This window comes from Monodon monoceros, unplaced genomic scaffold (assembly GCF_005190385.1).
Source record: "Monodon monoceros isolate NGI ecotype Baffin Bay Population unplaced genomic scaffold, NGI_Narwhal_1 Super_Scaffold_12, whole genome shotgun sequence".
Lineage (NCBI taxonomy): Eukaryota > Metazoa > Chordata > Mammalia > Artiodactyla > Monodontidae > Monodon > Monodon monoceros.
The window spans coordinates 6,089,880-6,106,591 of NW_021703768.1; the positions used below are offsets into that span (position 1 = coordinate 6,089,880).

The following is a 16,712-nucleotide window of genomic DNA, read 5'->3' on the forward strand; positions in this document are numbered from 1 at the left end:
GGCGAAACCAGCAGGGGGAGGCCGTGGCACGGGCCTGGGGCAAGGCATGTGCCAGGCCGCTCACCTGCAGCTCCAGGACGCAAGGAGAGATGAGCCATGGACTCCAACTCTGCTCTTGAAAATTTATCATCGATATTGTCCCCCAAGTGCCCAGAGTGACCCCACGGAAGTTCGAGCCCTGATCCTTCTTGTTCCAAACTCTGTCTAGACAGTGGGATGTAATGCTGCTTGATACCTTACACCTTGGGGCTCTTAATGTGAAAGTCCCCACATGCTCGCCAAATGAACTCAGCTTAAAAACACTCACAGCGCTGCGTCTGGGATCCAAATTTACTTATATGAAATTTAAAGTTGTAGCCTTAAGTTACCCCTACAAAGTAAGTTTCTGCAGGAAAGGATCAACATTAGCACCCAGTATATGGGGATCCAGGTTGCCGTTTGCTCTGAAAGTGTCAGAGCGGGTCCTGTAGGTTATCTGACTCCCAGTTCCAGTTACCTCCCTACTTGCCTGCCTCTGCTCTAAAGGCTGTGTAAGCTAAGATGCAGATCACCTGCCACCTTTGCTGTTAGGGACAGTCATGAGACACTATTCCAGCCAGTGAGGTGTGGGCAGAAGTCCCTGAGGGATACAGCCCTTCTAGAATAAAATGGCAAAGCCGCCACAGGAGAAATCCTTTGGCCCATCACGCTTTGTCCTTCCTCTTCTATGTTTACTCTGCCTGGAATGCAGGCATGATACACAGAGTTTCAGCAGCCACCTGGTGATGTGAAGACAAAGCCATGTGCTAAAAATGGCAGAGGAAAGAGGCAGATCAGTGTGGGTCCTGGTTGATGCTTGTAAACAGCTACAGCTATTCTGGGCAGAAAACCTGGAATTGCTTGTCACAGGAGAAAGAAATAACACCTATCTTTTTTAACTCACTGCTATTTGAAGCATCCCTAATTTGCAGCCAACCTACATGAAACAGTAGATAACGGCCAATAAAGATTGCAATAAAATAAAGTTATAATAAGATGAATGTAATAAAATTACATACATATGCATTATTAGTTTTGATGTATATTTAAATTATTAAGTGAGATAGGTATATAAAATTGTTTTTAAATTTTAAAGCAGTGTTGATATTATCATGTTATATAAGATTTTTCACCCCTAAAAGTCTTTGACATGTCAAAGATAGTGGGGAAAAAATCAATGCTTCTGGATCATTGTGAAAAATCCCAGCCCAGTTGGGACTACCATTCCACAACAAAAATGAAAAAGTGGAAAAGTTCCCCTGGAAGAGATTCTAACAATCTTGCTTGTCTCGCACACGAGTCCCTTAATTGTTGGGCAGCAAAAGATCTTGCAGAATGTAACTCGGTCACAGAAGCCCAAGGAGCCGATCACAGGAGCAGACAGAAAACTGATAAAGTCCAGAGCAGAACAGGGGCCAGGATGCCAGAGAAAACAAAGAGGCGTGTGCAGAAAGCCTGAGCGCCCTCAGAGCCCCAGCTGTGAGCAAGGGCAGACCCACCAATCTGCGGCTTTGCCGATTTCTGATTCTGAACCAGACGATGCTATAAATAAGGCCAGGAATAAATATTCCACCAGCGCATCCCTTGTCTCCTCAGCTTGTGCTTCCTCTGCTGCCGAGCAAGGCTGTCCCAACTTCTGCCTCATTATCCTAATGTCTCCACCATCAAAAAGGATGGGAAGACTGCTCTTGTGAGCCCCACGGTCTGCGCCCACTTCAAGGCCAGGCCGGTCCGTCTCCCTCGTCTCGGATTTTGTGTCTTGGCAGGAACAATTTAAAAGAGAGTAACAAATGACCCAGGCACGGGCTGCTTGAAGCCTGTCTAAGCAGGGAGATGTCTTAATATCACCAGTCTTCTCATCACCACCCTCCCACCCCAACCAGCACTAAGCAACCTGCTTGGTGGCAAAAAAATTTGACATTTGCTCTGGGAGCCAAGATGAGCAATCAGACTCAGCAAAATTAAGAGAGAAATAATAAAAGTGAGTGACCTTTACTGACTGATCACAACTGATTGACTGAGTGCCTGAAAAGCCCTGAGCACTGTCAAGAGGAACCACGTCTTAGTCTGTTCCCGGCAGCCGTGACCAGGCACAGCAGAAGGAGCGGCTTAAACAACAGACTTTATTCCTCACGGCTCTGGAGGCTGGACGGCCAAGATCAGGGTGCCTGTGTGCAGCTCGTTCTGGTTGAAATTCTCTTTCTGGCTTGCCGACGGCTGCCTTCTCCCTGTGTTGTGATGACCTGAACAGCTCACAGAGCAGTGTTCCCCTGTCACCCATCGGGAAGGACCCGATGGGCAGGTGTAGACACAGGCGTAAAGCACGGGGTCTTGTGTGAAATAAACACTGCAGCTAGGGGCGGCCCTTGAATCCCAACCGGCCTCCTCCTGCAAGGCCAACTTGTTTCAAAATTAAATGGACGTGTGCATGGACTTTCTTGGTGTTCACAGCACACTTACCCAAAAATACAATTCTTTTAAAATGGTTGATTTTTTAAAGTGTTCCTGTGGATGATTAGCCAGAGCTTACGTGTGATGAGCTATAGGGAGAACCCACACTCACAGCTCAGGAGCCGCCAACCCCGGTGTAAGACGCCCCCTGTCGGATGAGGAAGTGCAGATTTGGTCCCTTCAGGGGTCACCTGTCACCCTTCCTCTCTTGGGGCACTATGTGAGCATCTTCCAGTGCCGACGCAGCCACAGAGACCGTGGATGCCCTTCAAGAACCTCTCTCCCAGACCCCTCACCTCTGCAGCTCCCACACCTTTGTCATGCACACAAGGCACCCCCAGCTGTGTGTGCCTGTGTGTGTGTGTCAAGGCCATCTGCAAGGCATCCTACTTTCTCGGGTTTGTAACTTCCACCGTCACCCACAATATTTCTTCCTTATTGCCAAGCCAAAAGGCTTGGCTACTTTTTCCTTTTTTATAAAATTTAACTTTTTCCTTTCAAAAAGCAGAAAAGGATCTTATGACAAGGGAGAAGACAAATGTTGCTTCTGTCTCTACGTGGACGCACATGATTTTAGTGTTTTCGCCAGCCCTGGATCTTCGACTCTCAATTCATGACCGACCTCCACTGGGAAGAAGGAACCAGACGTTTACAGGAGGTGGCAGCTGGGCCCTGGGCAGATCGGGAAGAATGGACATGGCAGTCCCTGAGTCAACAAGGCCAGGGCCTCAATGGCCAGACCTGCCTAATAGGGCAGAGTAGTGGGTGCAAAACGGTGGATTCCAAAGATCTGTTTCTCAGACTCTGCAAATTTGACGTTATTTGGAAAAAGAGTCCTTGCAGATGTAGTTAAGAATCATGAGACGAGACCAACCTGGATATTCCAGGCGGCCTTAAGTCCAATGACAAATGTCATTACCAGAGACACAGAGAAGACAGCCACGTGATGACTGAGGCAGAGACCAGGGTGAAGCTGCCATCAGCCCAGGCACAGCTGGAGCCTCCAGAAGCTGGAAGAGGCAGGAAGGATCCTCCCCTGGAGCCCTTGGAGAGAGCATGGCCCTGCCTACACCTTGATTTCAGGCTTCCAGAAATCAGGTGTAAGCCCCGCTCCACCCTTGTTAGCTCGGGCCACCCAACCTCTCTGTGCCTCAGCTTTCTCATCTGTAAACTACCCCACAGACTTCCTATGGCGACTGAGTCAACGTGTGTAGCGTGCTTAACCCATATCTGCTACATAAGTGACAACATTACACATTAATGCAACACTAAGTGTTAAAAATTATTATGTAGGAAGTTCACTGGCTGGCCTAGATGTTCGTGGTACACTCTTTGGAAAAAAAAAAAAAAGCACATTACTAACTCATGTGTACAGGAATAATTTCACATCTAGCTATTCATTTGTGTGTCTTGTGTGTTTGTAGGAAAATGTCTGGATGGATGAAAGGCACAATATTAACAATAAGGACGGCAGTATGTGTGCCTCTCTTAGCTATATTTTTCGGAGTTTTCCGTAATGAACACATGATCGTATACCCAAAAAGATGAAGGGCATCCTACTTCTGCATAAAGGCAGGGCTTAATATTTGCTTTTTCATTTTCTTAACCGCAGGGGCAGCATAGGTAACGAGAATAGTGACTTTTAAAGCTCAGGTCCCTGCAGGACCCACCTCTTGGTGCCATAGTGATGTAGCTGTGCGTTGAAAATCACTGGGCTTTCAGGTTGGTTGGTTGGTTGATCAGTGTTTGCGGGAAGTGCAGGCAGGGGTGACTTCAAAATCGAAGGAGGAATTTGCAACTAGGCGTCATGGATGAGCAGGGGTGACGTAAAGAGAAGCAGCCCATCAAAATGGTTGCTATTGCACCAGGATGACTCCAACAATCATTGCTTTAACTGAAATGAGGCCCTTGAGAGGAGGGGTCAAAGGGCCAAGGGAAGGGGCAGTGAGGTCAAGTGTGCACAGCCTGAGTCTAGAATGCGTCCTTGGACCTTCCAGTGCAACCTAAAGGCCGTGGGCAGTTACGCTCAACAACACCACCTTCACCGTGAGTCTGCAAGAAGGCCGCCTGCAGACCTTTCACGTGAGTCACACAATGTCCGTTCTGAGCGGGGACTGCTCAGTCACCTAAAGAGGACTTGAAAGTGGTTGGCGCTTGCAGTGAATACTAATGCCAGGTCCGGTGCAAAACGGAGACCAACCCATGACCTTAGGGGAATGTACCGTGACGTCCCAGCATCTTTTGGGGGCTCCACTGCAGAGGCAACGTCAAATGTGCTGAAGAGTTGTTGACGAGACCCAAGGCTTCCCCCCAACACACCCTAACTTGTACTGAAAAGACGGAGGGACATTCCAGAGTGACTGGCTCCGGCAATCCCTGCCCCTGCTGGGCCTGGCTCAGCAGGCCCCCAGGCTGGGGGGCTTTGTATCGTCACTGGCTACTTGATCAGCACCTCCACTCATCGACGGCAGCCGTTCTTCTCAAGGCTGAGAAATAGCTGGAAACTGCCTGATTCTCTGGCCCCAGATGTGCACAACAGCTGCCCTTTGCCAGCTACATCCTGTGAGTTTCAGAACCCAGAGGGGAATTACAGACACCTGTGGACCCACCAGGCACCCAGCAGAGGGAATGGAAATACACCCCCCGAGAAGGCTGGGGAGAAGGCCCACGTCTGGGTCACGCACGATGTTTTAAGACAGAGGACAAGGAATGGTCTGGAGTAATCAGGTCACTGCTGGAACTGCAAAGGATGTCTTCTACTGAGTCAACGGGATGGAGTGGGTCAGAACACGCTCTGAACAGTTGGGCTGCATGTAACATGCTGCTCCCTGCACATCAGCTGTGACTTCTGGCTCTGTCATACGGTAACAGTTCTTGCAGCTCCGGGGACTGGGGGGAGGACCAACTGAGTTGTCCCATGGGCACAGGGGTTAGGAAGGGCTTTGAGCCCGGCCCCCTACCACCCACATGCAGCTGCTAACAGGGCGGTCAGAAGCGGGAAAGCCAACGCAGGAGAGGAACCTCCGGGTCCAGGATCTACTGGCTGGGGCAGCCCTCATCTAGAGGAAACCGCGCCCGGGATGGGAATCCTTTTCTGGTGATGTTTTGGAGAGAGCGGAACTACTGACAACAAGGTAGCAACTTCCTAAGGGGCCTGGCCCCCAACTCCTAGCAAATGTAAGACTCCCTTGGGAAGCAAGGGCACACACGAGCCCCCGTCCCTGGGAAGGGGTCAGCAGAGAACGCTGCGAGCTGGGCTCTGACCCTCACTTCACTCGGCCACGCCCGCGGCCTCACCGGACACAGGCCAGTCAGCAGAGCCCGCACCATGCCCACTGTCACACACCGATGAGACTCAGTCCCTAACTGTGGATCTTGGCTCTAAGGGGTCCAGAATCACTGGGGCCAGGAAACCAACAACACGGGTTCCCGGGCCCCAGCCCAAAGCCTCTACCCAACAGGTCTGAATTGGACCCACCTTTCCGATGAACGAGTCCAGGTCATTCTGATGCCGTGGTCTGCACTGACCCTCGAGAAACACCACACTGGGGCCTGCGGCTCAAAGTCAGCCCACAGGTGCGGCGACAGCACTGCCCAAGTTCACCAGCCACGCAACCTCCCAAGGCCTGCAGACTCCAAAGGCGCAGCTGTCCCCGCCATCTGGCAGCCCCCTCAGGCAGACACACAGGGCCCCGGGACGGGCTGGGGGGCGCATTCCTGAACTGTGTCAATACATCCTCAATGTCCTCTGTGAAAGAGGCCGTGGGGAAATCAGAATCCTGCATTTCACTTTGGCTTTTCCTGCCTAAATGCCTGAAGAACAAACTTCACCAATATCCCTCACACTTTAGGGAAGTGACAATTGTTTACGAGATACAAGATACTATACTATGAAAACGTTACAGAAATAATTACATGAAACAAGTCTAAGTACTTAAAGACTTTATTATATTAGACGAACTGAAATCTATGGAAACACAGTTCCATTGAACACATTCTTTATTCACTATACTTAAAAATATAAAATACAAAATGAATTTAAAGTACTTATATTAAACCAAGTTTTCCTTCTGTTTTTTTGTTTAGCTTTCTTTGACACCATAAAAGAAAGAAAGAGAAAAAGAACAGAAAGAGTATATTAAAAGAAAACTATTAGGTAGATTTTTTTTAAACTTTTACTTTACCTATCATATTTAATATTTCCAAGACTATTTGGCCATGGAGAATCATACACATCGCACTCAAAGTTGTGCGATCACCAGTCCCCTGAGAGCTAGAGGACCAAACAGAGCACGTCAGGGAGAGGGGGCAGCTGGCGGCACAGCCCCACACGCCCTCCAGGCCCTGCCGTCCCCAGAGGCCAGGACGAGGACAAGGTGGCGGGAGGATGGGCCCAGGAAACAGCATCGCTGCCGCTCAGCCAAGGCTGCCTGAAGGTCACGGCCACTCGTGCAGGGCTGGGAGGACCTTCAGACAGACGGAGGAGGGAGTTAGGAAGGAGGATGGTCTTCCCCCCGGACGCTCCGGTACTTGGCCATGTCCTCAGGAAATACTTTAGAGAGTTCTTGAATCAACAGGCTTTTAAATTTCTAAGAAGAAAAATATACACGGTCAAGATGTTTTTGCATGTGACCCATCACCCAAGTTAAAGACGACGCCCCACCAGAGCCTCAAACTCAAAAGAGAAACTGGGCTTTCCCTGCACTGTCTGCTCATCTCCCTGGATGCCACACCTGCCAAACCGCAGCAGGAAACTGCTTGCAACTATGCTGCAGGTACATCAGGTACATGGAGAACTACCTGAAAGACGAATGTTCATTCAAAGACTACTTCTTCCCTCCTGCCTCAAATGACAAGGAGCCCTCTCGCACGGAGCCAGCCACTCAGGTGGAAATGATTAGAGCAAGTGTAACAGGAGTCTTCACGTAATAATTAAGCAATTATTAATCAAACCACATCAAACCCACTGTGTGCAAACAGCTCTCGATCAAAGCTTTCAGAGCACCTAGAAACCTGTCTTCTCCAAATACCACGCTCCTGGAGCCTTCGTGTCAGCATAACGTTCGTTTTAATCCAATCTTAAAAGCAGCTAAATGTCTGCCGGCATCTCAAAACCCTTTCTTATAAGCTGTGCAGAAGAGCAGCACCGCGGACATAAACAGAGATGGTCCTTACATAGGTCAGGAACACATCCTTAAAGGAGGCTACATGCCAACCCTACATAAAGCATCTAAGACACAACTCATGCAACTTTAATCACTCGACCCACCAGGCATACAAACTGCACTGTGAGACGTTCACAATCTCATGAGAGGAAATGACACCAAGAGGCAACAGAAAGGGGTGCAAACTGAACAAATAGCACAGTCGCTAGTGTCACCGCCGACAGGCCATCTCCAGGCGCAGAGGCAGGGAGGCGAACAGGAGCGCGGGCAGCCGGGAGCACATCGCCCTGCGGCCGCGGCCCTGTTCTTAAGGGGAAGGGCGGGGCTCTTTCTGCCTGTTGTCCCCTGAGCTGGACGATCCGGCTCGCCCGCAGACTGGCCCAAAGGACCCCAGCTGGCTCTCCACCAAAGCGCTATCGTGCCCCAGAGGTGATGCTCAGTTCAAGAGCAACTCAATCCCAAGCTGGCAAAGCAGAAGTGAGGCCGGGGGCACCACACTAACCCTCACAGCAAAGCCACCTCCAGGGCAGGCCACCTGAGATCAGCACAGATCCCTGCAGTCCAGGCAGCGGGAGACGGGCCTCTCAGGGCAGTCCTGCCACCATCGCTGTGCCGGCCCCTCGCCTCGCCAGCGCGCCCCCCACGTGGCCATCCCCACGAACAGCAGACACCGAGCAGGCACCTGTGCCCCTGGGCAGCAGAGGGAACACAACACTCGTGCCCCTTGCGTGCTGGAGCTTAGGCTGCGGCAGGGGACACAGGACAGAGACAGAAGGGCCGATCCTCATCAGCCAAGGCTGGTCCGCAAGGCCTCTCGGAGGAGGTGACACGCTGACCAGGGAGGACAGGCAGTGGGCAGAGGATGTGCAGGAGTCCCAGCAGAGGAGACGGCAGGGGAATGGACAGGAAGGAGACAAGGAGACGGGCTGGTGAATTCCAGAAACGCAAATGAGGCCAGCGCTGTTGGGGGCAGGGGGAGAGTCAGGAGGGCTCGCTGTCTGAGGCCAACAGGAAGGGGTGGCACCGCCCACCTAAAGGAAACCCCCCCCCACACACACACACACCCCGCTCCCGGCCACACGAGAGTCAACGTAGGTAAGAAAACACTCCATATACCATGTTCAAGATGCAGTTTTCTCGATCCCATCAAAACCAAGAAATACAAAGAGCAGGGTCTCTGTGAAGAACAGGGTATACGGTACAAAGGGGTCTGGAGTCTGAAGCTGGAGACGACCACCAGAGAAAGAGAAGTCAAGGAGGATTCGGCAATCCTCTAAACCAAAGACCCACAGTTACAGAAAAAGGCCGAACAGAAGGACTCAGAAAGCACCAAAGGGCAACCTGGAGATACTAAAATCGTAAAAACAGAAACAAGCACGTTAGCCAACAACAACTAACACCACAAAAATTAACCCAGACTTCCGTAAAAGGGAGGCTAGCCTCGTCGCTACATTTATTATGCTACTACAGGGCTTGCTACTATTTAATTTTATTACCTATTACGCATTTCAGAAATCTCAGCTGTGTAATGTTGTCAAGTAGCTGAAGTTTTACAAAGTCTATGAGCCAAATTTGCTCTGTGAGCATTCCTTGATGTTCTGACATTATCTTCTGTTGACAAGAACCTTACCTTCATTGTGTCAATCTTGCCTTTAACTTGTTCATTTTTAGCCAGAGCCCTCTCCAGGCACTCTTTGGTATAGAGTTGGGGATTTCGACCTTGATCTATGTATCTGGAAACATGAAACATGTCAATTAACATTCATGGCTGATACCTCCTCTCACAGTTTTCTTATGGGGAAAAAACAAAGGTAGCGATCTGTAACCTCACATGGCCCTGTTTAGAAGCTGTGTCCAGGAACCAGGTGAATTAGGATTCCTTCGGTTATACAAGTATAGATGACTTGCACTCATATTACTTCTAATATGAATGACTCATGAAATCAAGTTAACGATCACTTATAAACCAAGCAAGCTTCACAGTCACACTAGTTCACATGTTTAGCACTTATGTTTTTCGAAAGGTTTCATGGCCAACCACACCTTTTTATCCTCACAACAACTTGTAAGGTCAGGCAGCTCTTGACAAGAGAGAACTAAGCATGGGCCAGAGCTTCAGGGCTGAGCAATACAGGGAGCCCACCGAGATGCAACCCAGCAGGCCCACCCCGTCCTCTGTGGAGCCGCCTCGGGGCTGCAGGATCGGTGAGGGGAGAGCAGCGAGCACGAGAGCGCTGGCTTTGTCTGTCCTGAGATTAGTTTACCAACTGGAGAGAGGGGGGAATGATACACTACTTTCCTAAAAATACCTAAGTAACTTAAATTTAACAGAGACAGATTCTCTCCAATTATTTCTTAGCAGCATAAAACTGTTCTGTGAAATTTTCAACACGTGTCCCCAAAACGTCTTCATCATCCCAAAGATTTCATTAAGTGTACTGCCTAGATGAATATCCACATTTTACCTGCGGAAGGCCACCTGCCTACTTCTGCACCTTGAAGACCTTCACATCATCCAGCTAAACTGAATTACTCATTACAAAGAAACAAAAACCACCACCACTACACTAAGTCTGATTTATGCATTTTTATGCTTCAGTTAAAAAAAATTATCACTTCAGATTAAAGACACTGTTAGGTTGCTGTTAATGGCATAAAAACTGGCTTTTAATTATGACAGAGAAATACTAATAAATCAAAAGTTCTAGAAATCCCATTTTATTGTGATGTATTTGAAACGATGGAATGAAAAAAGCAACATTCTGGTTAAATCCTAAAGCAAAATCCATCCATTTCTGGGGGGGAAAACCTCAACAGGCCCAAATGTCCTAAATAAACAACCCCTTTCGACAGTGATGTCATTTGGATCGGGCTCTTCTTTGAAGACTCGAGGGTTGATTCCCACTTCTGCCAACTCGCCAACCCCAAGCACCCGGCAGAAGGGCCGAGGTTTACGTTGGTGTCTCTGCTCCAGACGCAGTCGGCGTGCCTGAGAACAGGCCTGGAGACCCTTCTACATCGGCACAGACTGATGTAGACAGATGTAAGCCAGACCTGACCAACAGCTCAGATCTGCTGCTTGCTGGGCGCTGAGAGGCCACCCCATCCCAAGTCCCCACGTGGGTCTCTGCTGTCCCTGCACCCACCGGCTCCGGCTGTGCTGGCCGAGGCCTCACTGCCCCCACCTCTTCAGCGGTCTTCCCCATCTGTCTTCCTCTCATTTGCTCCACTTCAGAAGCCAGGAGTAGTTCCTTGGCATCTGTCAATATACTCATCCCACACACTTGTGACCAGAATGGCTCTAATGAGGACACTTAAGGAAAGGAAATCAGCCTCCACCTTGCCACACTTCACGAGCAGGAGTCTAGAGCTGCAACACACGCACAAGACAGACCTTCGCTCCCACCTGGGAACATGTGACACCTCGGCCAGCAGGTGAGGACAGAGTTGAGACTGGGAAAACTGCAGCCTATGTGTCCTGACTTGGTGGCCAGCTGCCGAGCTGTGCTGTAACTGGGACTTTCATGTCTGACCTTTGGGGATGTAAAAAGGTAACTTTTCCTTTTACTATTCAAGGAACTCTAGTGATTTACATTTGCAGTTTTACTGCAAAAAGCCCCAGAATACTCTTGCTGTTCCAAGCCAGCTCCAGGAGGGAGGCTGCTTGGCCCAGAGAATTGGCCCTGGTCAACACAAGTCCAGGATCTGAAACTAAAATTAGAGCTGTCATATGATCCAGCAATCCCACTCCTGGGCATATACACAGACAAAACTATAATTCAAAAAGATACACGCAGCCCTATGTTCACAGCAACACTATTTACAATAGCCAAGACACGGAAACAACCTAAGTGTCCATCCACAGATGAATGGATAAAGAAGATGTGGTGTGTGTATATATACACAATGGAATATTACTCAGTCATAAAAAAGAATGAAATAATGCCACTTACAGCAACATGGATGGACCTACAGATTGTCATACTAAGTGAAGTCAGAAAGACGAATATCACAAGCTATCACTTATATGTGGAATCTAAAACACGACACAAATGAACATATCTATGAAACAGAAACAGACTCACAGACATAGAGAACAGATTTTTGGTTGCCAAGGGGAAGGGGGGTGGGAGAGGGATGGAGTGAGAGTTTGGGGTTAGCAGACGCTAATATAGGATGGACCAACAAGGTCCTACTGTGTCGCACAGGGAACTATATTCAATATCCTGTGATAAACCATAATGGAAAAGAATATATATATGTATAGCCGAATCACTTTGCCGTACAGCAGAAATTAACACAACACTGTAAATCAACTATACTTCAATAAAATTTTTTTTAAAAAGTCCAGAATTTTAGTCTCAGCTCTGACACTGACTAGCTAAACAGCCACTACAGTTACTTACTGGTTCTTTCACCTGTGAAATCAGTGTGATAAAACCTGGATGGATAAAACCTAAAGAGTTTATTTCCTAGAGGCATCTCTAGGCCAGGACTGTGCCCAGGTGCAGGTAACTCTCTCACAGAAAACGGTAAAAAGACTTACCAACATACCTGGCCTAAGAACTTTTTTTTTCAACAGAGCAGATATTATCATCTCCTAGAACCAGCACTGCCAGGGCAGTCTGGGGGATACCAGACCAAATTCGTACTTCTCGGGTTGTTTCTGGCTTTAATTTTTTTTAATATATAACATAGCTGCATAAGACTTTTTCATTCTCAAGAAAAAAAAGGAATTCATGTGGTTGTCCTTTTATATAAGCAAGATTCTAAGAGCCTAGGACGTTCTTCACATATTTAAAAAGGCTTTATTCACATGTAACTCTTTTTAAACAATATAATACTGAGTTGTTGTTTTTTAATTAATTTATTTATTTTTGGCTGCATTGGGTCTTCGTTGCTGCACGCGGGCTTTCTCTAGTTGCGGCGAGCGGGGGTTACTCTTCGTTGCGGTGCTCGGGGTTCTCATTGCGGTGGCTTCTCTTGTTGCGGAGCATGGGCTCTAGGCATGTTGGCTCAGTAGTTGTGGCATGTGGGCTCTAGAGCACAGGATCAGTAGTTGTGGCGCACTGGCTCTAGAGCTCAGGCTCAGTAGCTGTGGCTCACGGGCTCTACAGCGCAGGCTCGGAAGTTGTGGCACACAGGCTTAGGTTGCTCCGCGGCATGTGGTATCTTCCCGGACCAGGGCTCGAACCCATGTCCCCTGCCTTGGCAGCTGGATTCTCAGCCACTGCGCCACCAGGTAAGTCCCTGAGATTTTTTTTTTTTTTTTTTAATGGTTTAATCCCATTAGAACATAAGCTCCATGACGGCGGGGATTTTTGTCTGTTTTCTTCCCTAACATATACGAAGCACCCAGACCATGCCTGCCACATAGCAGACACTTATATACTGGTAGTTGAGGAAATGATTACAGCAAAACTAAACAATAATTAGAATATCAAGAACGTTACTTACTCAAAAACTTCTAAAGGGACAGTAATATCATGAAGTTGCTGTCTGCATTTATCGATATCCTGTAAGCCAGTAACAATAAAATTCCTGAGGGAAAAAGCAAAAATGGGACGTTAGGTTAATTGGGACGACGGCACTGAGCACCACCCACATCTGGCCGACCAGGGATCCACACGCGTGTTCCTTGCACAAGCACAGGTTACATGTGGCTCTCAGCTCTTTGATTAGCTACAGAATTCCGGAAAGCTTTGGTGTTCTATCATATGCTCACCTATCTCCTGATCGTCTTTTTAAACAAGGAATTGCCAATTCTGGGGGGCAAGAACCAATAGGAATAAGGGCAGGAGCCTTTGAGAATCTGATGAAAAATACGAGCCTTCTCTCAAAAACATTCACCCTGAGGTGGCGGGGATTTTGTGTGCGGTGTCAGACAACGCCCGGGGTGGGCGACTCCAGTTCAAGAATCCATCCTCAAAGCCTGAGGGAAAGCAAGCCGCGGCTGCCTAGTCTAACTTCAGCTCCCCGCGGGAGCCTTCCTAGATCAGCCGGCTGGTCCCGCAGCACAGGGTACGCAAGGCGGGCATGCAAACAGGTTGGTGCTTGTGCCCTCCGTACAGCTGTGAGCCCTTCTCCGGAGCATCCGATTTGTATCTGCCTTTTGTTCACCCTAGGGCCGGGCACCGCGGCCAGCACAAGGCTGCTGCCCAAAAAATCACTTCATAAACGTTCTGTGGCCCGTTGCAACCCACCACCGCCCACCATCATCCGATTCCTCCCTTCGGGCCTAGGCATCAAGCGGTTTCTGAGCCCTCACCTTCCCGGGGCCCATTTCACCGCACTGCCGCGTGAAGCCTGCCTCCCTTCGGGGGGCAGGGGCGGAACCCCCGGCCGAAGGGGAGAGAGTCCTACGTGCGTAGGGCAAGACTCAGATTCAGAAGCACGCCTCCCCCTGATAGCCCCAGAAACAGAGACTGATAACGTGTCCAAACGCGGCCCCAAGACAAGGTCCCAGCGCGGCAAAGCGGGCCAGCCCGCCTGCGCACAGCCTGGACCGGGAGGGCCCGGGAGGGCCCGGCCCCGAGCAAGGCGGGGAGAGGAGGCGGCTCTCAGCCGGCTCCAGGCTCCCTATCCCGGCTTCCAGGCAGACAGACGCCACCCCGCTGGCGCCGGGGACACGCCGGCGGACCCGGCCGCCACTCACAGCTTCTGGTTGAGCCCGGCCTGGCTGCTGGGCTGGAAGTCGCTGACGATGATGCCGAGCTGCCGGATGTTCTCCACAAACTTCTCCAGGTGCTCCTCCAGGTGGTCGAACTTCTCGGCCATCGCCCAACCGTCCGCACCACCGCGAGCTCGTTCCTGCCCCGGCGCCTCTGGCTTCCGCCGGGGCCCGCCTCCCCTGGCTTCCGCCGGGGCCCGCCACCACTTCCGTTTCCTCTGGGGGCGGGGAGCGGGGCCTGGATGGTGGGGCGGGGCGGCGCGGGGCGGGGCGGGCCACCGGGGCGTGGTGTGGACCCTGAGGCGGTGTCTGGGGCGGGGCCTGGATCGGGGGCGGGGTTTGAGCGTGGGGCGAGGCGGACGTCTGCTCAGCCTGGCCCCAGTAACCCTAAGCGGCCCGGGTGAGCGGGGCACGACAGGTGTTGGTCCTCAGGACTCGCACGCGTGCTCTGAGGGCCACAAAGAGCCCGCGATGGGGACCTGTGGCATCCGGCTCTGCCTTCACTGGCCCTAGGCAAGTTCCCGAGCCTCTGAGCCCTTCCATAAAATCAGGATAATGAGACCCGACAGCTACATGAGGTTAGTTAGAGGCGATAACGCCGGTAAGGCTGAAGCACAGCGGGCAGTACTTGGAAAGAGTGGCTTGACCCATGATGAAAATGACTTTTTTTTCCCGAGTATTCAAATTACAGGTACTTATGGTAAATAATTGCAACAATAAAGAAAAAAATGTAATGAAGAAAGGGGAAAAGACACCTGATATCTTGCCCCCCTGACATGAGCCATCTTTAAGATCTCGGAGACCTTCCCTTCCTCCGCTTCTTTACAGGCAGGTACAACCGCTTGTGGACAAAGGGCTTGGTCAGCTTCTTATTCCACACCAGCGAGCCGCTGTGCAGGGTCCAGCAGGCTTCCTACCTGCTCCTCCGGAAGCTGGCCTCTCCCTTTTGGAGCCACTCAGCCTTTGCCCTGACCCTGAAAGGCAGCTCAAGCTGGGCTTCAGACCCATCACTTTTCCAGTAGTGATTTGCCATCCCCAAAGGGGTGAATTAGCAGCAAGGACAACAACATACGGTGACCTTAGGTCTAGTGTCACAACTGAGGCTTCTAGTGCTAACTGCTGCCACCTCCCACCAGAGGTCTCGGTGCCCTCCATGCGCCATATAAGGCAACGTCTTCACAAATACCCGCGTACCTGAAAACCCTCAAGTTTGCATGAAGGACCCGATAAGGACAGTCTCTTTGTCCCTCAGTTGGAATCCTTGAGGTCAGCTCTGGCACCCCGACTTCTTTCTTCTGGTATGTAATTAGCACCCACCAACTCTAACTCTTCCTTCTAACCATGTCCCCTCAGCTCTTGCTTCCCTAATTCCAGCCACCTTCCTAGGTCAGGTCCTCAGCCCCTCGTGCCAACTCTAATAAAACCGTGCCCTATGGGGTTTCCCTATCTGCGAAGAATAACCTCCCCTACTTCACAGAGCTTTTTGTAAACTGCTGTTCATTGATGTTACTAAAATTCCATTTTGACCACTCTTGTGCTTAAGAAACGTTTATGCCCATTCTTCTAGGAGTAACTGACGTTTGCTCCTGCAGTAGCCTGCCTGGATCCCTCAAGCCACAGTAATTTCCTTTTCTACTGAATATCATAGTATCCATCATTCATCCTTTTCAGTTCCTAGAGTCTTAGGCAAAATGAGGAAGCCCCTTTTCTTGATGATCTCCAAAGCCTCTCCCAACTGCAGCCAGAAATGGGAACCCAGAGAAGGTATGTGATTTGTCAGACTTACTGAATCAGGAACTCCAATTGATGTGGTGGGCTGAAGTGACGGGGAAAGCCTCTGTTCTGCTCTGAATACACAGACATGTTAGATAAAATACCTCCCTCCCAGCTTAACGGCAGTTAACTTCAGGGGAATTTTAAAACGAGGTGGCAATAAAATACTAGACAAAAGGAAAAAAATGATGATTGGGGAGAGGGCTGGATATGAAGTTAGTCCTTTTCAATTTCATAAGAATAAAAAGGGATAGATATTGATGGGACTTAGGCTTTGTTTAGTATTGATTTAAAAAATTTAAGTTTATTTCTTTAGTAGAACAATATAATTTCCAAACTAGTAAAGGTGAAAGGGAATAAGGACAATGCAATCAATTAAATAGAAGGCAAGAAAAACAGAGAATAGGTGAAGCAAAGAACAAGCATAAAAAATAAAAAGCACACAATAAGATAAAAGAATTAAAGAAAAATATGTTGGTGATCACAGTGAATGTAAACAGACTTCACTACTTGTTTAAAAGGGAGATTCTCTCAGATTGGAAGTGTTTTATTATATTTTGTTTTGTTTTATTGTTGTTGCTGCTGTCTTAATCCAGCTATGTGGCTTTTCCAAAGCACACCTAAAACAAACATAC

The 16,712-nt window shown here is 49.5% G+C and overlaps 1 protein-coding gene across 1 annotated transcript; it reads right to left on the reverse strand.

Moving 5' to 3' along the window:
• Positions 1 to 6,550: 6,550 nt before the first annotated feature.
• Positions 6,551 to 14,472, reverse strand: MED10 (mediator complex subunit 10). The gene is made up of 4 exons (XM_029215686.1): positions 14,290 to 14,472; positions 13,092 to 13,175; positions 9,265 to 9,367; positions 6,551 to 7,058 (listed from the first exon to the last, which is right to left on the reverse strand). The coding sequence occupies exons 1-4, from the start codon at positions 14,409 to 14,411 to the stop codon at positions 6,960 to 6,962; spliced, it is 408 nt and encodes a 135-aa protein (XP_029071519.1). The 5' UTR covers positions 14,412 to 14,472; the 3' UTR covers positions 6,551 to 6,959.
• Between the last annotated feature and the right edge of the window lie 2,240 nt (positions 14,473 to 16,712).

What these genes read in the sequence shown, in the direction of transcription:
- MED10 (XM_029215686.1), bottom strand. Translation starts at nt 14,411, where the DNA reads ATGGCCGAGAAGTTCGACCACCTGGAGGAGCACCTGGAGAAGTTTGTG. An exon ending in GCCGGGCTCAACCAGAAGCT is followed by an intron (nt 13,176 to 14,289) that starts GTGAGTGGCGGC and finishes TTTTTCCCTCAG; the next exon opens with GAATTTTATTGTTACTGGCT. An exon ending in GTCCCTTTAGAAGTTTTTGA is followed by an intron (nt 9,368 to 13,091) that starts GTAAGTAACGTT and finishes TCATGTTTCCAG; the next exon opens with ATACATAGATCAAGGTCGAA.